This window comes from Lupinus angustifolius, chromosome LG03 (genome assembly GCF_001865875.1).
Source record: "Lupinus angustifolius cultivar Tanjil chromosome LG03, LupAngTanjil_v1.0, whole genome shotgun sequence".
Lineage (NCBI taxonomy): Eukaryota > Viridiplantae > Streptophyta > Magnoliopsida > Fabales > Fabaceae > Lupinus > Lupinus angustifolius.
This window is the reverse complement of record NC_032011.1, coordinates 16,088,826-16,115,867: the sequence shown is the minus strand read 5'-3', so window position 1 is coordinate 16,115,867 and position 27,042 is coordinate 16,088,826. Positions and strand designations below refer to the sequence as shown.

The 27,042-nt window shown below is 31.6% G+C and overlaps 1 protein-coding gene across 1 annotated transcript; it reads left to right on the top strand.

Moving 5' to 3' along the window:
* On the top strand, positions 7,577–20,372 carry LOC109343530 (acyltransferase-like protein At3g26840, chloroplastic). The gene is made up of 14 exons (XM_019581876.1): positions 7,577–8,108; positions 12,292–12,343; positions 12,585–12,640; positions 12,889–13,047; positions 13,501–13,605; positions 14,763–14,866; positions 15,203–15,324; positions 16,017–16,125; positions 16,272–16,402; positions 16,738–17,107; positions 18,103–18,216; positions 18,643–18,728; positions 19,679–19,788; positions 19,866–20,372. The coding sequence occupies exons 1-14, from the start codon at positions 7,703–7,705 to the stop codon at positions 20,054–20,056; spliced, it is 2,115 nt and encodes a 704-aa protein (XP_019437421.1). The 5' UTR covers positions 7,577–7,702; the 3' UTR covers positions 20,057–20,372.

Here is a 27,042-nt window from a genome sequence, read left to right as displayed (position 1 = left end):
GGAAGGGGTTGAATGCCAGACATTAATGATACACACTATTGATTCAAATATGATAGAAAGAATTAAGAAGACTTAGTTAACTGATGGTGGTCTTCAGAGATTGATATCCCAGCTAAAGATAGATCCTGCTATACATAGACACTACACTTGGAATGGCCTGGAACTAAGAAGAAAAGGCAAATTAGTAGCGGGTAAAGATGCACCACTTAGACAAGAATTATTACAATGGCTTCATGTTGCAGCACCTGGTGGCCACTCTAGTAGAAATGCCACTATTCAGAGGGTCAAAGCTATGCTCTACTAGAAGGGATTAAACAAGGATGTGAAAACTTTCATTCAACACTGCTCAATTTGTCAGAGAAGCAAGTATGACACAATTGCTTATCCTGAATTATTACAACCCTTACCCGTCCCTGATCATGTTTAGCAACAAATTATTATGGACTTCATTGAAGGTTTGCCTAATTCTTATGGGAAACAAGTCATTTTTGTGGTGGTGGACAAATTAACAAGGCTGCTCACTTCATGCAGCTAGCTCATCCATATACCGCTAGTATTGTAGCTCAATCATTCATGGACAATATCTTCAAATTACATAGTTTCCCAGATTCTATCACAAGTGATAGAGATCCAGTGTTTATTAGCAACTTTTGGCAAGACCTAATGGCTTTCCAAGGTATCCAATTGCAGTTATCTACTTCATATCATCCACAGACAGATGGTCAATCTAAAGTGGTAAATAGATGCTTGTAAACCTACTTGAGATGTATGTGTGCAGACACCCCACAAAAATGGTTGAAATGGATGTCATTAGCTGAATAGTGGTATAACACTATCTTTCACACTTCTATCTAAGCTAGTCCTAATGAGATTGCCTATGGATAACCTTCTCCAGCATATCTGCCTTATTGACCTAGAGAGTCTAAGGTTCAACTAATGGATAGAAGTTTGGCCAAATGAGAAGATATGTTGAAGGTGCTTAAATTCCATCTTAGAAGAGCCCAAAACATAATGAAACAATTAGCTAATAAACGTAGAAGTGACAGTCAATTCAAAGAAGGGGGTTGGTCTATGTCAAATTGCACTCTTACAAGCAATTTTCAGTTGCAGCTAGATCTAATGAGAAACTTGCTCCAAAATATTTTGGGCCTTTTTCCAATTATTAGCAACCTAGGAGCAGTGACTTACAAGTTGCACCTTCTAGATCATGCTAAGATACATAAGGTCTTTCATGTATCTCAACTAAAACAACATGTAGGACAAGTAATCACTTCCACTAATATTCATGTGGGTACCATTGAAGTCTCTGTTGTCAATGAACCAGAGCTCATACTTGATAGAAACATTGTCAAACACAAAGGCTCATCCGTGACTAAGGTCTTGGTCAAGTGGAAACATCAATTACTTGAAGATGCTTCGTGGGAATTCTACTATGATATCTACAAGAAGTTTCCAAATTTTCATCTTTGAGGACAAGCATGTTTTCAAGAGAAGGGTAATGATAGAGTTAAAATGCCAAGCTGTGAAACAATTGCCATAAGTGATAGAAGTAGTTATAACTACTAGTTTATAAGTAGTTCAGGGTTTAAAACATTTAAAAACAGTTTTTCCATTTTCAGAAAGTTGTAACTTCTCTCTTTATTCTATATTGTTTTTCTTGTATTCTTGATTCGTTGAGTAATAAGATAGTTCAAATTTCTTTCTTGTTCATAAGAATTCCAACTACTTGTTCATTGAATTATTCGTTTTCTTGAGTGAATTTGTAGAATTCTATAACATCTTTAACAAATTCACTCTCACAACTTAAAATTCATGAAAATAAGCAAAACAATGATTTGCGAATATAAAGACGGTAAGCCTTATCCTAAGAACTCTTTCTAATATGAATTTCAATTTTTTTACTATTTTCAAAATTATTATTGTCACTTATTCCATTCACTTTTAATCTCTAATTGAGTAAAGTATAATTAATTGATATAATTAAATGAATTTTTGAATCCTTGTAGGATCGATATTTTATTACTTGACAACATAATCGTGCACATATGGTTTGCGCTATCAAATTATTATATGTAATGATCCTAATCAAATAAATGATATGAGATTCTGAAAACTTATATGATTCTACTCATCATCACATCTTAGACCTATGAAATATAAAAAAACTAGACGGAAACTAAGACACAAAAGTAAGAGTAGTCATGGTTTCCTCTTGTGTCATGTATGCATAATATGTCGTCTTGCAATTTGTTGCCTTCATCAAAACCAATATATGCATTTAAACCTTCAAATTAATAGTGACACTCATTTGGGATGAGCAACCTCACATTATAAAAAATAATTTACTCCTTACTCATAGGAAATTGACCTTCATAAAGGAATAGTTAGCAAGAAGAATTAGAGTAAAGAAAAAGAGTAACATGTATGTAAAAATTAGAGTAAAGGGAAGAAGAATTTAGTGTGAGAATTAATGATCATTTAATCATAATGAAAACGTTTTAATTTAGTAATGTTTCTTAAATTTTGATTTTCAAGGTTAAGTACATAATTTAATAACTCATTAAATCATGCAAATATTTGATAAAAAGAAATGGAGAAATAATTGGTTAAAAGTGGACTTATAAATTATAATAAAGTTGAAAAATGTAATATAAATGTATTTTAAAATTTTAAATCATAAGAAATTAAAAATAAAATAAAAAGGTTAAAACTTCAAAAATATGAAACAAATAGCAAGGATAAAAGATATATAGGTGACTTGGGCATTTATTATCCCTTATTAATGTAATACTATTTTTTATTAAAATTAATAAATTAAATATTCAATATATGTAATTTTTATTTTCTTTAAAAAATTAAAAAATATTGGGACAATAAGCCCACTACCTTTCAAAATATTGAAGACTAGTCATAAGCCCGTGCTAAATATTCTATAAATAAATTTTGTATACTTTTATTTCATTATGCGTTTTTATTGTAATTTAGCAGAAAATTCAAACTTTCAGAATCAATATGACCCAGTTTACGTTTAGCTTGATGTTTTTTTAATGGGAATCAAATGAACAACTACTATAATAAAGAAAACTATTTTGAAAGAAGAATGAATATTGATATCTTCAATAACTAATTACAGATTCATTATATTTATATGGATATTTTACTTATGAAATTGAGATTTCCTAACATATCTGTCACGTGGACATAATAACTTTCCTTCATTTTTAAAGAGCTATTTCTCAGATGTTTTGCCATTTATGAATTTTCATATTTAACAAAAATATATTATTATTTTATTATTAATAATATTATTATAATATGTTTAATATCTAAGTATTATTAGTGTAATGATTTATACATAATCAACACATCATTCATCATATTACTCATTTATGTTACATATACCTGTAGACTTATATTTAAGATATTTAAGAGAAAGTCAATGATGATTGAATAAAATATATATCTTATAATAAAGTAACAACGTTAAAATCTCTTATTTTAGAGAAAAATGTATATAATGAAAATGTAAGAATTTTATATATTATATGTATATCATCCCCATTTATTTTTAAATATAACTCTTTAAAAAATAATACAAATTAATGATAAATTATATATTGAGTGTATATAAGCATCAGAGGAGGGGTCAATTTACTTTATATCGTAGTCAATAATTCTAGGAAAAATTAATGGTTTGAATTATTGAATAGATCTGAACTATTAGATTTTCCTAGAATTGATGACTATGATGTGAAGTAAGTTTTTTAAACTTAAGAGTAAGTGAATCCATCTCCTAATATATTCATTGACAATATAAAAGTTTTATACACAGTTAGTAAAAATCATCATTATCTGTTAAAAAAATAATACAAATGAAGTGTGAAGTATTAATTGTGTATAAATTTACACACGTAGTGCATATATTATTATTAGAAAAATGTATGCACTAATAGTGTAAAAAATTTATATACTGTTAGTCTATAATTTATTATTTAATTTTAATCGTCCTTATGATATATGTATGTAGTAACTTATCTTCTTCAATCAATAAAAAGTTCTAGAACTATTGTTGAAAATAATTAATAGGACATATATCATGATTTTAGTACTAACTGATATTGATTTAAGTGATACATGTTTGATTCTCCTTAAGCAAAGTTTCGGGTGCGAATGTTGTGGATGAAAAAAATATTTCCTAAGAGAGTTAGGTTCAGCTACCTATAGATTCACGGCTCAAACAAAATTACCTTCTAGTACGAGGATACTTATTAGAAAAAATAAATCATAATTTTAGATGATATACATTTATTGTGTTTTATTGTGTTCTAGATTCAGATTTTCATTTTCTCGTATAATTTAATCTAGACGCTCAACATTTCGATTTATCTATCTTTTCATCTATACCACTTTTTCAAACACGTATTACAGTGTACCTTAGTCGCCTCCACCAACTGCCATGGCGGCCATCGGAGCTTCTCTATGTCCCGCCGCTTCTTTCCCCGTTCACGGCCGCGAGGAGCCGTCTCACACAGTCCTGAAATTAAAGCCAAACCGAATTCCTATCATGCCTCCACGTTTCGCACTTTCCGTTGACCAAGTTCCGGAGACAACCACGACGGCGATGTCGCCGAATAACGGAATTCCTTCGGTGAAGATGAACGGAGAAGGTATATTGGCGGAGAAAGAGAAGCGTGGTGAGAATAAGAAGGAGGAAGAGGAACTGAATCGGAGAAGCAGTTGGAGGAGTTACGTGGAACAATCGAAGGAGATTTCTCAATTGCCATAAGTGATAGAAGTAGTTATAACTACTAGTTTATAAGTAGTTCAGGGTTTAAAACATTTAAAAACAGTTTTTCCATTTTCAGAAAGTTGTAACTTCTCTCTTTATTCTATATTGTTTTTCTTGTATTCTTGATTCGTTGAGTAATAAGATAGTTCAAATTTCTTTCTTGTTCATAAGAATTCCAACTACTTGTTCATTGAATTATTCGTTTTCTTGAGTGAATTTGTAGAATTCTATAACATCTTTAACAAATTCACTCTCACAACTTAAAATTCATGAAAATAAGCAAAACAATGATTTGCGAATATAAAGACGGTAAGCCTTATCCTAAGAACTCTTTCTAATATGAATTTCAATTTTTTTACTATTTTCAAAATTATTATTGTCACTTATTCCATTCACTTTTAATCTCTAATTGAGTAAAGTATAATTAATTGATATAATTAAATGAATTTTTGAATCCTTGTAGGATCGATATTTTATTACTTGACAACATAATCGTGCACATATGGTTTGCGCTATCAAATTATTATATGTAATGATCCTAATCAAATAAATGATATGAGATTCTGAAAACTTATATGATTCTACTCATCATCACATCTTAGACCTATGAAATATAAAAAAACTAGACGGAAACTAAGACACAAAAGTAAGAGTAGTCATGGTTTCCTCTTGTGTCATGTATGCATAATATGTCGTCTTGCAATTTGTTGCCTTCATCAAAACCAATATATGCATTTAAACCTTCAAATTAATAGTGACACTCATTTGGGATGAGCAACCTCACATTATAAAAAATAATTTACTCCTTACTCATAGGAAATTGACCTTCATAAAGGAATAGTTAGCAAGAAGAATTAGAGTAAAGAAAAAGAGTAACATGTATGTAAAAATTAGAGTAAAGGGAAGAAGAATTTAGTGTGAGAATTAATGATCATTTAATCATAATGAAAACGTTTTAATTTAGTAATGTTTCTTAAATTTTGATTTTCAAGGTTAAGTACATAATTTAATAACTCATTAAATCATGCAAATATTTGATAAAAAGAAATGGAGAAATAATTGGTTAAAAGTGGACTTATAAATTATAATAAAGTTGAAAAATGTAATATAAATGTATTTTAAAATTTTAAATCATAAGAAATTAAAAATAAAATAAAAAGGTTAAAACTTCAAAAATATGAAACAAATAGCAAGGATAAAAGATATATAGGTGACTTGGGCATTTATTATCCCTTATTAATGTAATACTATTTTTTATTAAAATTAATAAATTAAATATTCAATATATGTAATTTTTATTTTCTTTAAAAAATTAAAAAATATTGGGACAATAAGCCCACTACCTTTCAAAATATTGAAGACTAGTCATAAGCCCGTGCTAAATATTCTATAAATAAATTTTGTATACTTTTATTTCATTATGCGTTTTTATTGTAATTTAGCAGAAAATTCAAACTTTCAGAATCAATATGACCCAGTTTACGTTTAGCTTGATGTTTTTTTAATGGGAATCAAATGAACAACTACTATAATAAAGAAAACTATTTTGAAAGAAGAATGAATATTGATATCTTCAATAACTAATTACAGATTCATTATATTTATATGGATATTTTACTTATGAAATTGAGATTTCCTAACATATCTGTCACGTGGACATAATAACTTTCCTTCATTTTTAAAGAGCTATTTCTCAGATGTTTTGCCATTTATGAATTTTCATATTTAACAAAAATATATTATTATTTTATTATTAATAATATTATTATAATATGTTTAATATCTAAGTATTATTAGTGTAATGATTTATACATAATCAACACATCATTCATCATATTACTCATTTATGTTACATATACCTGTAGACTTATATTTAAGATATTTAAGAGAAAGTCAATGATGATTGAATAAAATATATATCTTATAATAAAGTAACAACGTTAAAATCTCTTATTTTAGAGAAAAATGTATATAATGAAAATGTAAGAATTTTATATATTATATGTATATCATCCCCATTTATTTTTAAATATAACTCTTTAAAAAATAATACAAATTAATGATAAATTATATATTGAGTGTATATAAGCATCAGAGGAGGGGTCAATTTACTTTATATCGTAGTCAATAATTCTAGGAAAAATTAATGGTTTGAATTATTGAATAGATCTGAACTATTAGATTTTCCTAGAATTGATGACTATGATGTGAAGTAAGTTTTTTAAACTTAAGAGTAAGTGAATCCATCTCCTAATATATTCATTGACAATATAAAAGTTTTATACACAGTTAGTAAAAATCATCATTATCTGTTAAAAAAATAATACAAATGAAGTGTGAAGTATTAATTGTGTATAAATTTACACACGTAGTGCATATATTATTATTAGAAAAATGTATGCACTAATAGTGTAAAAAATTTATATACTGTTAGTCTATAATTTATTATTTAATTTTAATCGTCCTTATGATATATGTATGTAGTAACTTATCTTCTTCAATCAATAAAAAGTTCTAGAACTATTGTTGAAAATAATTAATAGGACATATATCATGATTTTAGTACTAACTGATATTGATTTAAGTGATACATGTTTGATTCTCCTTAAGCAAAGTTTCGGGTGCGAATGTTGTGGATGAAAAAAATATTTCCTAAGAGAGTTAGGTTCAGCTACCTATAGATTCACGGCTCAAACAAAATTACCTTCTAGTACGAGGATACTTATTAGAAAAAATAAATCATAATTTTAGATGATATACATTTATTGTGTTTTATTGTGTTCTAGATTCAGATTTTCATTTTCTCGTATAATTTAATCTAGACGCTCAACATTTCGATTTATCTATCTTTTCATCTATACCACTTTTTCAAACACGTATTACAGTGTACCTTAGTCGCCTCCACCAACTGCCATGGCGGCCATCGGAGCTTCTCTATGTCCCGCCGCTTCTTTCCCCGTTCACGGCCGCGAGGAGCCGTCTCACACAGTCCTGAAATTAAAGCCAAACCGAATTCCTATCATGCCTCCACGTTTCGCACTTTCCGTTGACCAAGTTCCGGAGACAACCACGACGGCGATGTCGCCGAATAACGGAATTCCTTCGGTGAAGATGAACGGAGAAGGTATATTGGCGGAGAAAGAGAAGCGTGGTGAGAATAAGAAGGAGGAAGAGGAACTGAATCGGAGAAGCAGTTGGAGGAGTTACGTGGAACAATCGAAGGAGATTTCTAAACCGGACGGTGGACCGCCGCGGTGGTTTTCGCCGTTGGAGAGCGGTTCGCGGTTGGATAAATCTCCGCTGCTGCTGTATTTGCCGGGTGAGTCAATTTTGTTTTTATTCAGTTCTGTCTCATTATTATTATTATGTTGCTTAGTGCTTTGTTAATTATTTATTTATTTTCGAGTAGTGGATGACGTTAATCTTAAAATGTGATAAATATTTTCCACCAAGAAGAGACTAACTGAAAATTTTGATATTTTTTAATTCAACGAAATTGATATCTTTATTGGTGTGAAAATGATTCGTGAATATATAGAAGAATTTTGTTTAGTGTTTGTTTGAATAGGACTGCATAAGCATTAGCTTAATGTTATATTGCCAGAAATTATTTTCAATTTTTGTTGTTGTAGATATTTTTTTTTGTATAAGTAACATATCCCTTAGTAGTAGGATAAAAAACTTATCACTTTGAAAGGTTCGTTATTACTTCCGAATATTACTTACTAGTTTGGACTATTGCTTTATAGGACGAACAGTTGTTTGAGATTAGTTAACCGGACAATGAAATTTTAATGTTATATTGTTTTACAAATTGTCCTAATTATAAAAAAAGTGAGGGATGGATTTAGTAATAATATTTATTAGTGTTTTTTATCTTTTACCTCTCTGTTTTTAACTTGTTATTTTTCTTGTTTTAATTTATAGTTTTTTGAACTTGAGCAAACCCATTATATATGAGGTTAGACCCTCCCATATTTCTAAGAAAATTTGGGTTAAAAAAGGAGAAGAAATAAAGTACACATAATTTTTAATAAAAGTTTTATTTAGCTACTTTTTTTCAATAAAGAGAATTACAGAGTTGATATTTTGACGTTTTAATTATCTTATTATTTTAGGAATTATATTAATTAAGAGTGTATGTTAATTATGATTTATTGTATACAACTGGTGCATAGGTTAGATAGTGTAGAAAATTCATATAGTGTCGGGTCAAAGTATAACACTTTTTAATTATGACAAGACATTTTCTTTTTTAGCTCAAGAGCCTCTTAGAAAGCATTTACAAATATGTATATAGAGAGGAGAGAGATTAGGGACACGAAATTACCAAAATTACTTGAACGCTATTGATATTCATATTGAGATTAATCTAATGTATCACACAATTGTTATATATTTAAAGTGTTGATATTTATATGTAAAACTTATATACAAAATAAGTAAATGCATACTATTAGACCAAGGATTAGAGACTATATTCTTGTAAGCAACATTTGTTGAAATGATCAACAACATATCTTAAAAGATTTAATTTCTTATCTATAGAGTAAAAAAATATTATTTGTTATAGAAAAGATACATTATTAGTCTACAACCTTTCCCTATTGGATTCGTGTGAGTGTAAGAAGTTTTTTGCAAAACTATCCTCACTTTACTCTCATCTTTCACCACCAACCTTACTCTTCAACTTGACCACTACTTAGCCCCATAAGTGTTGGCACATACATTCCATCTTATTGCTAATTAGTTTTGAGATGAAGCCTTAGCATAATATTAAATTCTAAGTCCAACTCCTCTCTAATTGTCATGAGCCAAAATATATCATTTAATCATGAGTCAAAGGTAATTTTTTGTCTGGTCTGCAAGTCTTATGTGAAGATGGGGTGTTAGGAAGTAAGTTTTACACCACCTACTTTATTGTTCTGGGAATGATTTAAATACATGTTAAAATAATCCTTTTATTATCAATTGGTTTTAAGATGCAATCTTAACAATCATCTCCTCCACTCCTTTGTTATCGCTCAACTCTAAGTTGTCTGAACTCCAACCTTACGCACCCTACCATTATTGGAAAACTCGATTTAGAATGGGTTGTTCCCTCAGGTCTAAATATCACAATTTGAGTATGTAAGAACCCCTTTTGAAATGGAGAAAATGTTAACAACATTGTCAATTTTAACTTCTATGCTAATATTTTTTACGTCTCATATCAAACACTCTCAAACTTTCAATGTTAAAATTAACATGCAGTTTACTTCCAACACTTATATGCTATAAGATTAATTTATTTGATTAATAAATCAATAATAATAAGTAGGGATCACATGTAATCATAAAACTTAAAGGGGGCACCGAAAAATTACCGCTGTTTCATACAAGTCAAAGTTATATAACTATACATGACTTTTAATTTTAAAAGCCGGGAATCAATTTTTCTTCTATCCCTTTCTATTTCTCAATCTTATGACCCTAATAAAAGGTTGATTTTGGTCCTTCTAACATATAGGTTTTATTAATTAATATCTTGTGGCAAACACGAGTTATTTTTATAATTTGTAGGAAACCATTTTTTTTTTGTTGATAAAAATGATAATGAGTTAGAAATGTCAAAATATAGAATATAATTTGTCATGGAATGTAATATATGTTTTACCATATAACTTTAAGTTTAAATGTACTAGAATACACCATATATTAAATACATTTAGCTGTAACGATTATTTTAAAATGTTTTAAATCCTTTTCAAGATGAATATACTTGAATTCCTTTGAGAGGATGTTAGTGCCACCACTTCAATGTCATAACATTGTTCACTTTGCATTCTATAGATGGTAGCAAATTATAGTTGATAATTTCATTCTTTCATCTTCAAAGTCCAACAAAATTATCATTATTAGTGGACGGTTTGCTCCTAGAATGCTAAGTAAAATGAAAGTATGAATCAATTTCATTAGGAAATCATTGTTCAAAACAGAAATATGAGCATACCTACTAAGGTAACTCTTCAAAGTTGACATAGTTTATGACACTCAAATAAAGTACAATAGCACCTGCAGAGAAGAAAGAAAATTTAATATCTTGGGTGGGGAAGGCCTTTAGTGTGTTTAATTGCATTTTTGCCTTTAATAAAATCAATGCTCTTAACTAAATGTTTTGAACTAAATACTTTGTATCATCAAATAATTTGACAATTTTAAAATGCTGTACCGAATTGAGTGTGCACATCTATTGAGTTTTCCTTTTAGTATTTTACGATTAATTGGCATGAGGAAAAGGAATGAGTTACTAGTTACTCATAAAGATGTAAATTAATTGTAATTTATTTACTATTTGATTTCATTTGTATTATGTTGTAACAAAACTTTAATTGTTTAATTAAGTTTTAATGTTATTTGTGCGCTTTTGTTGTGCTTAAAGCATATAGCTTATGTTGTTTAATGATATTTTAAATTCATTTGTGACATATTCTTGTTGAGAACTCTCTTCAATAATTGTTTAATTAGACATTTGTGTGAATATACTATTTTTAATTTTGGATTATAAAATTATTAAATAATGTTAATATTATCAATTTTTTAATGTAAACTAAGTAAATTGATCCTACAAACAATTCACTAACCCAACCATTGACTCACTATTTAATACCTTGACTTAGTCAATGATTCATCCAAGTTTAATAACACTTATCATAAGTAATCCTTATAACATTTTTTTTTGTACTACCAAATGTATTTCTTCATCCTATGGTAAGGAAGTAATCTCTGTTGGGATGCATTTCTTCTAACGAGTGTCGATCCTAGGAATTGAATCTTTAGCCTTTTGGTCATCCTGAAGATTTAGCAAAGTCTTACGCACTAGACCAATGTTGTTGCTAAATATTTTTTACTTTGTAATACCGTTTCAAATCCCTTAAAAATTATTAAATAAATGTGAAGGTTAACAGATGCCTTCAGAAAATTGTTTGAAGAAGTTGAAAACGTAATTTCATATAGCGAAGTGTGGCATTTAACATTTTGAGAAGTTGTCTTTGGATTTCCAAAATTGAGTTACTCAATTTATATTTACTCGACAATGCTATTAAGTAATGTTTGAGAGTCTCAAATGGGGAATGTGAGAATTCCATTTGGTGGGTTAAAAAAAGATGGAAATGTGAGATTTCCATGTCTGATAATCTAAATTTTGAAGGTTGGATTCACATCATTGATGAGACTATTAGATTCCAAAAAATATGAAACATTTCTGATACCAAACACTTCAACCTAAAATATATATATTCCAAAAGCTGTACAAATCTTTATACATGTGCTTTCAATTCTTTAGCAAAGCACAAGTTGAATTGTCTTGTCATTTCAATCTAGTTACGCTGAAGTGTTGCTCCTAATCCATTTTCCCTGAAGATTAAACATTTTTTCAGTCTTAGTTTTATTCTTTATGCCACGGTATCAAAAAACAAGTATACTCATGAATATATTTGTATAAATTGCTTGAAGTATTACAGGGATTGATGGTCTGGGACTTGGACTTACTTTACATCATCAGAAACTGGGAAGGTTTGTGTTCATTTAATGCTAATGCCTAAGTGCACTCACAAAATTACCACGAGCTTTGGTAAATTAAAATGTAGCAATACATATGTTAATAATATCCAATTTTATTTTTAAGAATGTGCCTTATAGTTGATGAAATGAATTTGAGGCCAAAGGATTTCTTATAGCTAGATGATCCTAATAGTATTAACTGATATGCTAGAAATACTCTTTTAATTTCTCTCTTTTTTCCCCTGGAATGCAGTATTTTTGATGTCTGGTGCTTGCATATTCCAGTTGCGGATCAAACACCATTTACAGGTCATTCTCTTTTCCAATACTCCTCTATATTAATTTGTAATGTTTTTGAACTTTCTGAAACTCACCATTAGCTTAATCTGTCGTATTTGATTTAATTATAGACATGCATCTTAATAAAATCATAGAGCATGTTTGTCCCGTTGAAAATGAGATCAAATATTTTTCTTCCATACACTTTCAGAAAATTCATGTTGTCTCTTCAGTATTTTACATCATATTTTATTGTTCTGTATGTGTTCTTCTTGTAGAGCTTGTGAAAATAGTTGAGAAAACAGTTAGATCAGAACATCAACAGTTACCAAATAGACCCATATATCTTGTTGGAGAATCTCTAGGAGGATGCCTCGCGTTGGCCGTTGCAGCCCATATCCCTGACATTGATGTTGTACTAATTTTGGCAAACCCAGGTAACTTATGGTAATGTTAGATAAGATATAATCCCTTAAACTTATTGTTCATGAGTAGTTAAATTAACACAATTTAACATTGTAAGCAGCATGAAAGAAAGTGAGAGTTGAACTCGATAATTTCGAGTAGCCATGATGAATAAACTAATTTACTGTTGTATGTATACATTGATCAATATGGTAATTGGTGTTAGATTATAGATATGGTAATGGCAAGTCTGATAAATAATGCAACCAAGCATTAGCTTGGAGCCTAGGATACTGATGTCAGCTGTTGCTTACAAATATGGTGTAGGCTATCTTTTCAGAACAATGCCACTCATTTACAATGCTTTAATAAGCACACCATTGAGAAAAAGTTCCTGTACAATATTCAAGTTGATTTGATGCAATTGTACCTCACTTAAAAACACGCGAAGTGCCTGATCTCACTTTCACAACACAATTTGGCAGCTACTTCATTTGGCAGATCACAGTGGCAACTTCTAACACCGTTATTGGAAGCTATGCGTGGTCCACTCTCTCTTTTCCCACCAGAAATTCTCAGTTCGATATCAGGTTTGTTTTTCTTGCTCCTTGGGTTATACTTTTTTTAAAAACTATTTTCTCAAGCTCCATGTTTGATGTATTTGGGTCTAACTTCATTCTAAAAGCTCTATATTTGTTGGAATACTTTTCAACCATTATATATGCCAGAAGAAACAATAAACATGAAAAAAAGAAACAAATATAAGATCCTGACCTAGTTACAGTGCTTCTAAAGAATTATGGGTACCGTTGCTGGGTACCTCTTGCAATTATGGGTACCTCTTGAAACAAAAACCAATGTTGGGTAGCATGAGAAAGGCTTCCCTTGTGAAGCCCACGCATATGGCTAGTATAACATATGGTTTAGCAACCAGTCACCCCCAAATATTGTTAATGGCTAATATTTTCCCCTCACAGAAAAGGTCTAACCTTCACATTAGGCCCCCTAAGAAGGCGTCATCTGTTTATTTTAATTAGTTTAAAAGGCCACATCTTAGTTGGCTTTAGACTTATATACATTGGGCTGCCTCAGCTTCCATTTGTAGGTTGTTTGCATTGCCACACAGTTTTTTAGTAATAACTTCAGCTTAGCTTAGTTGTAGGTTTCAGGTTGTTTCAATGCTTCAAATTATAGACATATTTGGTTTATTACGTTCTTTACTTCTCTTTGAATTTGTTAATAAGAAATGTTAACCAAATTTGTATCATCTACATGTAATTTGGATGCTATTTGCATGCATCCCTGATTTTGTTGCATTTTTTATCCATTGATTCTTTTTGTTAGTTTTTCCCTTCATTGTTTTGTATATCATATTTAAATGGTAAACTTGCTGAAGAAAATGTCTCCATTTCGTTGCTACTGATAATATTTAGTCGAACGTTCATGAATTGCTTATCAGTAGGATTTATGCTAAATTTTCTACTTCAATATCCTTTAACATTAGGAAGGGTTTAGACTTAAATGACTTATCAGTTTTCTGAGCATAGTGTTTGATCCATATAGTCGACTCCACCTACTAGAAAAAAACATTGATTTTTGGTGTTATAATTCCTTAAGCATAGTACCATCATCGGGAAAAGAGAAAAATCATTTATCATAGATTAAGCATCTGTGTTCTATCTTTATCTTTTAACAAAGAATATTGTGCCATTCTCCATTTATTCCTTCATCTTTCTTGTAAAATTAGGTGACCCTTTGAGGCTGTTGGATAATTTGGTGAGAGGATTTCCTTTGCAAATTACAGCTAGAGAGCTATTGGAGGACTTTACTACTTTTTCAGGATCTCTCCCTGTAAGATTCAGCTATTCATTTTGTTAAAATGAAAATGAAATTCCTACTTGAACAATAGCGCATAGCTTTTTGTTTGCACTTTGAATATATGAAGCATTTTGTATGAGTATTAATGACAATTCTTAAAGCATATTGCAGAAGAAATTTCAATTCAAAGTTGGATAGATTATTTTAATTTATTTCTTTTAACATAACCTTCTTAAAAGTTCAATATGTTGGACTTCCAAATAACATAGACATGACTGTGTTTTCTTTACTTTGGTTCGTTGGTGCTCAGATTGAGCTTTCCCTTTATTTACTTTGAATATTGAAATTTAATGTTGATTGAGTTTTCAGGTCCTTGCTAATATATTACCAATAGAAACACTTCAGTGGAAACTAAAGCTGCTTAAGTCAGCTTCTGCTTATGTCAATTCACGGCTTCATGCTATCAAAGCTCAAACTTTGATACTTTGCAGGTTCATGCTCTTGGACTTATCATTCAAAATATGAAACCATATGTACTTTGTTAACATTGGCTTTCAATACACATAGCAGAAATGCTATTTAAAAAAAGGCAGGAATACTACCAGATTTGATCCTCTCCAACACTCTTTATCCATTCTCTCTCCATAATAGTTGTAACTATACATTACACCAATCAAGTTAGCAGATCAATTAAAAATACAATTGGAAGAATTAGAGCCTTTGGATGCTGATGGAGAGGATCCAAATTTAGCTTTCTTGAACTCTAAACCATTATCATCATGATAGAAAGAACTAGATCAACTAGTTTTTCTGAATCTGTTGGAATATGTGAACTGAGCAATCTAATGGCCTGTTAATCAGTTAAGGATAAATTGTCATGGTTAACTTGGGCAAAATATACAAGCTTAAATGGTAGAAGTAATTGATTATCTGATCTCAAAATGATTTTTCGTATATGAAAGCATGTCTATATTATGATGACCCTAGTGGGGTGTAATATTCCTGAATGCAATTCCTTTTTTAGTTTCTAATTCGTGCATTAGCTTAAATTGGAGGATGAATCCCATTATTGTAGATGGTAAAATAACCCCACTTAATATCAAATGTAGACAACATATTTTTTGCTTCTAGTGTATGGTTCCTTTGTAAAAGTGAAATTGAGTTTTAGCATTTGTCCTTTTAGTGGAAACGATCGGTTATTACCTAGTCAACAGGAAGGTGAAAGACTACGTCAGTTACTTCCAAACTGCGAGCTTCGTAAATTTGAAGGCAGTGGACATTGCCTATTTTTGGTATAATTTCTTTCTTTCAATTTTTCTACTTATGCATGCAACATGATCTTCCATTCCTACTCATTTGATAGTGTAGGAGAGAGAAATACCAATATCAGTGTGAAGTCTTAATAGACCCTAATGTGATGCATTTGTTCACTGCGCAGGAAGGTAGCATTGACCTGGTAACAGTCATCAAGCGTGCTTCTTTCTACCGCCGTGGCAAGTATCATGACTATGTATCAGATTTTTTACCACCAACAATCAATGAAGCCAAAGAAGTAATAGAATCATACAGGTACAATTTCTCGGTGTAAGCCATCAATACAATTAACGTAAATTGTTAGTATCTAAATTCTAAATACATGTAAGTTTGCCCCGAGAGTTTGCTCGGTTGGTAGAGTTGAAAGACATAAAGTGTGAGTGTCTGAATTGGAACCCCGGCAATTGCACAATTTTATTCATATGTTCTGAGTAACCTAGTTGTATTATAATCAAACAAGTTTTAACATTACCACTTTTCACTTAAAATGCTTCCAATTTGATTAACACTGTTACAAGTTCTGATTAACTGAGTTGTATTATAATTAAACAAGTTTTAACATTGCCACTTTTCACTTGAAATGCTTCCAGTTTGATTAACACTCTTACAAGTCCTACAATGCTCTCAACTTTGGAGGATGGAACAGTTGTAAAGGGCCTTGATGGAATTCCTTCAGAGGGGCCTGTTCTCTTTGTTGGTTACCACATGATGCTTGGACTCGACATAGTTCCCTTGATCAGTCGAATTTTTATGGAAAGAAATATCCTTGTTCGAGGGTTAGCACATCCATTGATGTTTACCAGAAAAGAATTGGGAGTTGTGCCAGACTTGTCTGCATATGACGGACACAAACTTATGGGTGCTGTTCCTGTAGGACCAACAGGTCTCTTCAAACTTTTGTCTTCCAAGTCTCATATACTGTTATTTCCTGGAGGTATGCGTGAGGCTCTTCATAAGAAGGTAAATCCTAGTAAGAAAACTCTTTCTATTACAAGTGAGTTTCATCTTTCCCATGGAATCATGGATCTGTCATTTTATTTCTCCTAAGGTCTGTGACTTATATATGAATTGAAAAGGGAAGGAGATAGTAAAAGGGGTTGAAGATATGAATCATGTGTCTAACAGCATTATGAACCTAATGTTAGCTTGATTAGTAATTATAAAAAGAGCATGCAAAACTTATGAGATGAATAGGTTATAAGTCATCACTATTGTGTAATTTAAAAATTTAATGTAATTTCAAAAAAGGTTGCATGAAATGTCATAAGTCATAGATGTTCTGAAGAGCATGATTATTACTTTTCCTGTATAGTGACATGACTTACAAAACTTCACGTTAACAATGGTATATCATAGACGTGCTTACATATGATGTTACATGGATAAAGGGTGGCCCAGTATACCAGGCTCCCACCTAATAAGCAATCAGGCACAGTGCATGACACCACTTGCGTATTATTATTTTTAAATATTTAAATATAAATTATTAAAAAACTACATACATCATTGAAAAATTATTCAAGTGGTGCCGCTTGTAAGCACATTTATGTAGATAGCATTGTTGACATAGAATTTTATCTGACATGTCAGCAAGTAATGACAGCATAAAGGACCTTGTATGAGATGCTTGACATTCAATATATCATATTGTTGAAAGATAGTGTAACATCTTTTCTATACTGTGATGCATACGGCATACGACAAATGCAGCAGTTTGAAGTGGAACCAGAAGCCCTGGCATATAAAATATTGGGGTCTTAAGTGTGTTTTTGATATTAAAACATAAATCCACAGTTACTGAACATCAAAAACTTAAAAAGGAAGCTAAATAATTGACATATATATTTAATGTATCATTTTGGCTTTTAACATGAGAAATAATTGGTTGTTTTGTAGGCATAGTTTCTTCCTATATCTGTATTTATGCTCTGAAATGAGGTTGTTTAAACTCTCAGGGTGAAGAATACAAGTTATTCTGGCCTGAACAATCTGAGTTTGTCAGAATGGCAGCTAGATTTGGAGCCAAAATTGTACCTTTTGGCACTATTGGTGAAGATGATGTTGGTAATGTAAGTTTTGATCTTCACTAAACTAATCCATTTCCTTTACAAAGTTATTCCTACCTGAAAATGCTTATCATGAAGGGAAAGCATGACCATTTTGTTTTTTTATACTACCAATGGTATCCTCTCACCTTATGAGTGAGAAGTAATCCTTTTCGGGTGTGTAACTGTTCCTCTCTACAAGTGTCACTCTCACGAGTTGAACCTGGACCTTTTGGTCTTTTTGAGCCGGAACCTTATCCTACTAAACTAACACCTTATTGGTATTTTATCTATAGCTTAATTTTTAGACTACAATGTTTACAAATTCAATTTTTGATTAACTTTTGCCTAAAATGTCCACCTTTTAGTTTCTTTTTCCTTTTTCCAATGATCTGTAGTTGCCTTCAACTTGGATTTATACCCTAACACTTACAACATTGGCCTTTTCAGTTAGTTTTTGATTATGATGACATGGTAAAAATTCCACCCTTAAAGTCTGCAATAGAAAACCTCGGAAAGGACGCTCCACAATTGAGGTATTCCAATTAGCTTTTTTGTTGATTCATACCTATTATTATATTATTTATACATTTTGCTTTTCTTTTCCATCTTCTAGCCATTAATTCTATAGATATCTAATGGTTTAGTTCTACCCATTAATTGAAACTATTGGATTTCCATAGAATTAATGACTAGGATAAAGAATACTCTTGGAGTAAGTGAATCTCTCCTCTATTTACTTATCCATTTACAAGTTTAAGAATACATTAATAACTAGTTTTCTAACTGTCATCAGCATTAATAGTTATTTTGTAGTAAGAGAGGTAATTAGTAAACTAATTTTAATGATGGTTAATGTAGAAATAAAAGGTAAATATCATTGTTATTAATATTGTACTCGTCATCAAATTGCTCTAAGATACTGATATAGCGGTTCAACCAGTTGTCCATTAGTTAAATCACATACTACTGAAATTGTATATATATTTTATTATATACTAAAATTAATATTGAAAAACTATTGAAGAATATGATAAATACTTAGAAGTATAAATAAATGTATTGGTTGTATGTTTGATCATCTACTATAATATTTTGGTAAACATTAAGTCACTTTCATAAAAATTTTAATTTTAAATGAAAACCGGTTGGTATGACCTGTATAGTTTGAATTAAAACCTGCCAATGTGATTGGTTTTTTACCGGTTTTAACTGATTTTGATTGATATGATTGCATGACTAGTATAATTGTTGTACCGTACCAGTATAGGGACCCGTTTTCCGGTTCAACCAGTCGGTATGGTTTGGTTTTCACATCTATGGTAAATATGAATGAAAAAATTATGGCAGTTAGATATATTAATTCCCTACCTACTTATAGGACAACTTTGATTTATCAATGCAATCTTTAGGAAAGTTGTTCTGATTTGTTCTTCATGCAACAATGATTTTATTATAAGTTTCTCATGTATATTGTGAAATCCAGGACTGATGTTGTTGGTGAGTTGGGAAATCAACCAGTTCATCTGCCTGGATTTTTCCCTAAAATTCCTGGCAGGTTCTACTATTATTTTGGAAAACCATTTGAAACAGAAGGTATGTTCATATTTTTAACATCAAATGTAGTAGTAAATTATTTTGATATTTTAGATTAATCAAATTTTATATAACAGGAAGGAAACTAGAGCTTAAAGACAGAGAAAAAGCTCAAGAACTATACTTAGAAATAAAATCTGAGGTTGAGAGATGTCTTGATTATTTAAAGGAGAAAAGGGAAAGTGATCCTTACAGAAGTATATTATCTCGATCATTATATCAGGCAATACATGGTTTTACGTCTGAAGTTCCAACATTTGAAATATGATTGTTCTTCCCACAAAAGAGAACAATTGTCCCAAATTTGGCCTCATACGTTGTCATGTGTCATGACAATGAAGCAAAAACAATAATAATAATAATAATGAATGTTTACATTTTTTAATTAACCTATCATGTTTTAATTGGCGCAAGAGAATATATGGAACATAATTTGAATAGCATACCATATCTTTGTTCATAAAAGGATGTGATTTTTTAATTGAATTATTGAGGCCTACTTATTATTTTCCTAAATTAGAGGGAACCATTTAATTTGGTAATATTTTCAGGGCATTGTTTTCTAGCCACAATGTATGATTTCTAGATGATAGTTGAACTAATGTATTACCCTTTGAATCATTCCTAGTTTTAAATATTCATTTGCAACCAATAGGTTTCGCACTTTCAGGTAATTCGACAAGATCCTAAATGTCATTATTATGTATAGACATCATCTTATCTTTTGTGGCATCAACTCACTTTTCAGAGTTAGAATTTTTCATGGCTTGACAAAAGTTGAATGAATCATCCTTTGTTAACCCAATATCTTCCTCATGTTCTTGAGGAAGATATTGCACTTATCATCTCTCAAGTGGATCTCTTTAATGACACTTCTACTTCTTGAGGTTATTGAGTTTGCTCTATAGGTACTTGAGGGAAAACCTCATTGTTGTTTTGTTTTGGAATATTGTTAAGAACAATATTATGAATGTTATCTTCTATTACCGAAATTGTTTGTTGAATGATAATAGGCACAAGAACTTGTTCACCATCAGTGACAAGTTCTTCCTCAAAGACAACATTCATTATGTTATCTTCTTTCCTAAACTCAATTTTCTCAAGAAATCTTGCATTTCTCGTCTCTAAGAGAAGTCTTGATGTGAGATTATAAAATTTATAGTCCCGATATCGTTCAACATACAAAATAACATCTAACTATTCTCAAGTCTATGTTTTTTCATGTGGCCAATAAGGTCGCGCCTCAGTTGGACAACTCCAAATATGCAAGTCTAGTTTTTTTCATGTGGCCAATAAGTCTAGCATTGGTGACTGTGATTAGGTCAAGAATTCATTTGATGATGTTGAGGTTACAAGTCATGTTTGAGAGGTCCTGATCTGTATGTCTAAGGAAAATTAACAAAAGTTGGGTCATTGTCTGTGGAGAATAGGTTGTTGCACTATCTGATAGCTTACATTTTGGTTCTAAGGAACACAAATCATGCACAATCCACCGTGATGATTTAAGGTTCATGTATGTTGTTAAGGAAAATGTTATGATTAATTGGTCTAATGAGATCCTTAAGGTCATGTATAGTGTGTCTACTTCACAATCCAAGCTGCTACCCAATAGTATCTTCATTTTGAGGGTCATTAATTATCTGCATATTGATGTGTCTGACACCATCATCATGGAGTCTATTGATAAAGATCACATGGTTGGTGAAAGATTGATCCACAAGATTGGTATTTACAAGTATGGAAATATTTGGCAATACCAATAGGACTATACCATTGTGGATCTAGACTTATCTGGAGATGATGATCAGGCACAGATGTATGAGTAGAATGCATGAACTCAGGGGAGACAATTGGGAACGAACCGCAGGAACCATCCTTTGGATTAGTTCATTTGGATGCTATGGAGCAATGGTTGAATAACATAATGGATCTACATTTTCAGTCTTTGAAGGATTCTTACCATACTGACTTGGAACAATTTGAGGAACGTCAGTTCGCTTACATTGATAACCACTATCAGTCCTTGAGGAGCCTTGTTCAAACCACTGCAGAGGCACAAAATGACAGGTTTTGGGAAGAATTAGAAAAGCTGAGAGTTCTCATCAAGGGAGATAGCAGTCTGACAGTTCCTGATGACAGAAACCCTCTTCCGCATCCTTAGTTAGAAGACCTTAGAACCTAGGTTGCCTTAGGTTTATTTCTTCTATTGGCTAATTTTAAAGATTGTGTTGCTTTGTACTCCATGAGACATATTTTTTCTTTGCTTTTATTGGGTTGTAATAGTTACTATCTACTTTTGCTGAACTTTAATCGTTATTGGTTTTGTTTCAAATTGCTTATATCATACGCTTATCTATGTCATATATAGTATGAATGTGTTTTTAATGGTTCTTGACTATGATTGGTTATATGCATCTATCTTGTATGATTAAGCATGTTGTTTACATGCTATTATATTAATGTTTGATCATTCTATGCTTAACCAATTATTATATAACCATCCATGCTATTAAAATTGTTCATTTACTATGTTTTGTCCATTTAATCGATTAACCCATGTATTTAATCGATTAAGTGTTTGTCAACAAGAGCATTTGTTCAAGCTTCCTTCAACTGATTAATTAGTTAAATTCCCAAAATTAATTGATTGATTACAATTTTGATAGCATTACATAACTCTTCTTACTTTTGACTAGATTGACTAGTTTATCTTTTTGATAATGTCAAAAAGGGGAGAAAGTTTGTTTTGTTGTTTGATGTGTTTGCAGATTGTAAAATAGCAAAATTCAGCTTTTGTTTTGTTTTTCGCTACCTACTTACATTAAGGGGGAGCAATGCGCTTTAACTTTGAAATTAACAACCATACACTCTATAACCATGATCAAGCTATGCATCAAAACAAGATTTGGTGTGGAGTCTATCGTCATCAAAAAGGGGGAGATTGAAAGTGCAAAGTGTCAAGTATAACACTATTGGATTGCAAATGTTTTGATGAAGACAAGGATCTAGTGAAAGCTTGAAGATGACTCAACAAATCAATATGTCGTGGACTCAAGAGTTTCAAATCTAGATTAGGTTCTTTAATAGATTTATTTTTAGAAGTCTAAGATGTGTACCTTTGATATTGAGTCTAGGTTAGGTAAACCTAGATGCAATTCTCACAAGCCTTAAAAATAATCATCTTATTTACATGAGACATTCCATCTAGATCATTATGTGTTCTTGTGCATCTTAGGCATAATATATTGGTAAAACATGTATAGTTGATAAGAATAACATATAGGTTGTTTACCATTTAATCATTTAGCTGAAAATGTGTCAGATAATCGATTAAGGGATGTGTTAATCGATTAACGTGATTACGGTTTTAATAGATAACTGAAAACATGAAAACAATTATTCTCAACAACCCGTTAATCAATTAAATGGGTACTTAATCGATTAATTGGGTCTCAGAAAGATTTTCTATAAAAACTGTGTTTTCAGATCATGTACCACACATCATATCATTCATTTTTAGAATTGCTAGTTGCATATTTTCGTGCTTAATTGTGTCATAGAGGCATAGTGAAATGTATTGTGAGATAGTACCTTGCTTAGGCTTTAATTGTCATCTTATTGCATGTGGTTTATATGTTAAACATTTCTATCTTTTCTTGCATGTTTCTTCCATTTCTTTAAGAGAATTTTAGGGTAGAAATTCTGTGTTTCTGCATTTACATAAACTCATATATATTCATATTATCTTGTGAGTTTTGTATAGGGTTTCTAACTCAGTTTTAATTGTAATAATTTGAGCAACATTGTGCTTTATAATACTCTGCTTTTGTACTGTTTTTGTAATAAGGGAATTTGTCTCTTGGTGTCTTAACACCTAAGAGATTCAGTGAGTCTTCACCAAGACTTAGAGGTATTGAGTTTAAAACGAGTTCTTGGCTGGGGCTAGATTGTAAGAAAGATTTTCTTAGGCGATTAAGATAATCAAACCAAGAAAGTGGGTTCTTGGATTCAAGAAGGGAGCGTCTAAGTGTTGTATTGGAAGTTTGTATGTAACTATACATTCTATTCAATTTTAGTGAAGAAAATCTCCCGAGATCAGAAGGGGAGGCCTGGATGTAGTTTGCAAGTGGACCCGCAAATGAACCAGGATAAAAATCCTTGTTGTAAGCTTTTTCTATCCTTAATCTCTTTACATTTCAAGTCTTATTATTGCATGATATTAGCTGATATTTTAGATACTATTAGGTTGATGTATCTAGTTTAATTCTATACAAAAATATATGTTTTATCTGTTCTTGAACATCGGTGAGTGGCTGTGCAATAAGCCACTTTGCAACTTGATATTTTTCTGTGTGTTAATCGATTAAGATAGATAGTTAATTGATTATCTAGGGCTTTTTCCAGAATAGGGCTTTGGTGCAAAAAGCGGTAATTGATAACCACGACACCTATTCAACCCCCCCTTCTAGGTGTGTTCTGTCCACTAATACCTAACAACAAGACCTTCCTCTTCTCTTTTGAAAAATACTCATCAAAATGTACATGAAGAGACTCTTCAACATGCATTATATATTTGTTAAAAACTCGATAAGCTTTACTATGAACAAAGTACCCTAAACATATTCCTTCAACAGCTTTCGAAACAAATTTTCCTAAAAGTCTTTTGCCATTATGCAATATAAAGAATTTACATCGAAAAACATGTAAGTGTGACATATTAGGTTTTCGGCCTTTTAATAATTTATATGGTGTTATTAAGAGTGTAGGCCTAAGAAGAACTTGATGTATTTGATAGCAAGCAGTATGCACTGCATCAACCCAAAAGTCTTTTGTCTTGAATCTAGTTGTAGTAATCCTACAATTACCGTTTAGCATTGTCCTAGATAGCTCTTCTAAACTCAAAATTTCCTCTCAACAACTCCATTTTGTTGAGGAGTTTGAGGAACTGAATACTAAAGTAGGTTCTCATGCTTCTCACAAAATTTGTAAATATGTGGTTCTCAGATTCCCCACCATGATCATTGCGAATGTATACTATCTCGTGATCAAATTGGTTATGTAGTTGTTCAAAAGCGTCACTTTTCATATCAAGAAACAAAGTCCATGTATATCTAGAGAAATTATCAACAATTACCAACGCATAGTAGCTACCACCAAAACTCATAATTTGTTATGGTCTAAACAAGTCTATATGGAGTAGCTCCAAATGTCTTATTGTGGATATCACATTTTTAGATGAAAATGAATTCTTTACTTGCTTACACTTTTGGCAAGTGTCACAAGAGCCTTTTGTCTTGAAATCTAGTTGTGGTAATCCTACAACTAAATCATGTGATGATAGCTTAGCTGGATGCTTTAAATGGACATGTGTTACTCGCCTATGCCACAACCAGATGTCACTCTCGTTAGAGATAAAACAATTAGAAAATAGAATGGTGACATCATTCAAATCTATCATGTAGATATTGTTTATTCGTTGCCGTACGAACTTAACATTATTATCTAAGCCATCACAAATGATGCCACAATTAGAGTCGAATGATATCTTATTACCCTTGTTGCACAACTGACTAATACTCATAAGGTTGTGCTCCAGTCCTTCAACATATAGCACATTCTCAATAATGGCTTGTGTAGCATTTCCAATCCTTCTGACACTTAGTATCATTCCTTGATTGTTGTCGTCGTAAGTGACATAGTCTTTAGCCTTCAGTGAAAGATCAAGGAACTTTGATCGATCACCCGTCATATGCCTCGAACATCCATTATCTAAATACCAGTGTTGTCTTTGTGTCAGAAGGCATACCTGTAAAACAATTTACTTGACTTATTTAGGTACCCAAGTTATATTGGGTCCCTTTTTGTTAGTAACCAAATGATCTAGTCTCTTTTGCACCCATACATATATGTCACTTGGCACACCATGTTTTATAACATAGCAAGATATTGATGTATGATTAAATCTATTATGCATGTGAGCTACTTGTTTCCAATATGGTTTTCTATTATTCCTAGGTTTGTAGCCTAGACCTACATGGTTACCTACATTCCTAGATGCATCAAGTAATTTGTTTAGGTTTTGACTACTATAGGTGAACATAGCTAATTTTTCTTTCAATTCAGAATTTTCAGCATTCAAAACATCACATTGTTCAAATATTGGAGTCTCAATTAACGTAGTAGAGAAAGTACATGAGGCACAATAGTAAATAAGGTCTAGTGTAACGCCCCGAAAAATACTTCTAAAAAACATTGCGGAAAAATGGGTAATTGTTTTTTTTGAAATGAATTATATAAAATTGCCTCCTTTTCAAATCTTCCTTTTCTGGGACATCACTTTAAGTAACTCGAATGCGGAAAATCAACTTATCGTTATCAAATGATAACTTAACCTGATTCACAATTTCCTGAATAACATAATGCCTATAATCGGTTAAGTCATAATTAGTTCATACAATTAGGTCAATAAAGGTGAAAACTACTTTGCCACTAACATATACAAAATCAAAAAGAAACACAGCCCCCCATCAAAACAAAAGGGACATCGATTGGCCACAAGCTGACTCAAAAGATTCCTGAAATACTGGACCCCTCACTAGGGTCCTCCTCCTCTTCCGAGTCAGACACGAGGTCGATCACCTCCACCGAACTCTCCACATTTATGAGCTCAATGACCTCGTCCTCCTCTTCCTCTTCTTCCACCTCATTATGTCATAACCCCGCGGCATAATTCGGAGGGGATGACATTCTCAAAACCGGAGCCTTCTTGCAGGGACCTCCTCCGTGGGAGGGAACTGCGCCATCACTCCTGACTGGCGGGTTCTGAAGTCCATCCTCTGGAAACCTCAGCCTCATTGGCGACAAGGTGAAAGAAGTATCATTGTAGGCGTCGGGTTGAGGGATCATCATCGATGACCCGTTGCACACCATGTGCAACGACAGACCGTAGGGGCCTGTGTCTGTATATATGTGCCCGTCACTATCCCATTGTCCCATCGGGGACATCGTGAAGTGATAGCCTCGAATGTGGGTGTTGTTGTGGGCCATCTACATAGCAAATATAAACAAAACAAGAACAATACAGCAGAGAGAGTAAGACATCTAATGAACATAAATTCATTGACGGCGTGGACTTACTCAGAATATCACACTCAGACATAAAATGTATTTTTAACATACAGTTCATCATTTATCATTGACATTATGAAAAGATTCATAACTTACCATTTATTCCAACATTACCAATATATCAAG

Bases quoted from the DNA above. Each gene is read 5' to 3' on its own strand.
- LOC109343530 (XM_019581876.1), top strand. From the start codon at position 7,703: ATGGCGGCCATCGGAGCTTCTCTATGTCCCGCCGCTTCTTTCCCCGTT. The intron at 12,641-12,888 runs GTCATTCTCTTT...TTCTTCTTGTAG, and splicing joins GGATCAAACACCATTTACAG to AGCTTGTGAAAATAGTTGAG. The intron at 16,126-16,271 runs GTATAATTTCTT...TTCACTGCGCAG, and splicing joins GTGGACATTGCCTATTTTTG to GAAGGTAGCATTGACCTGGT.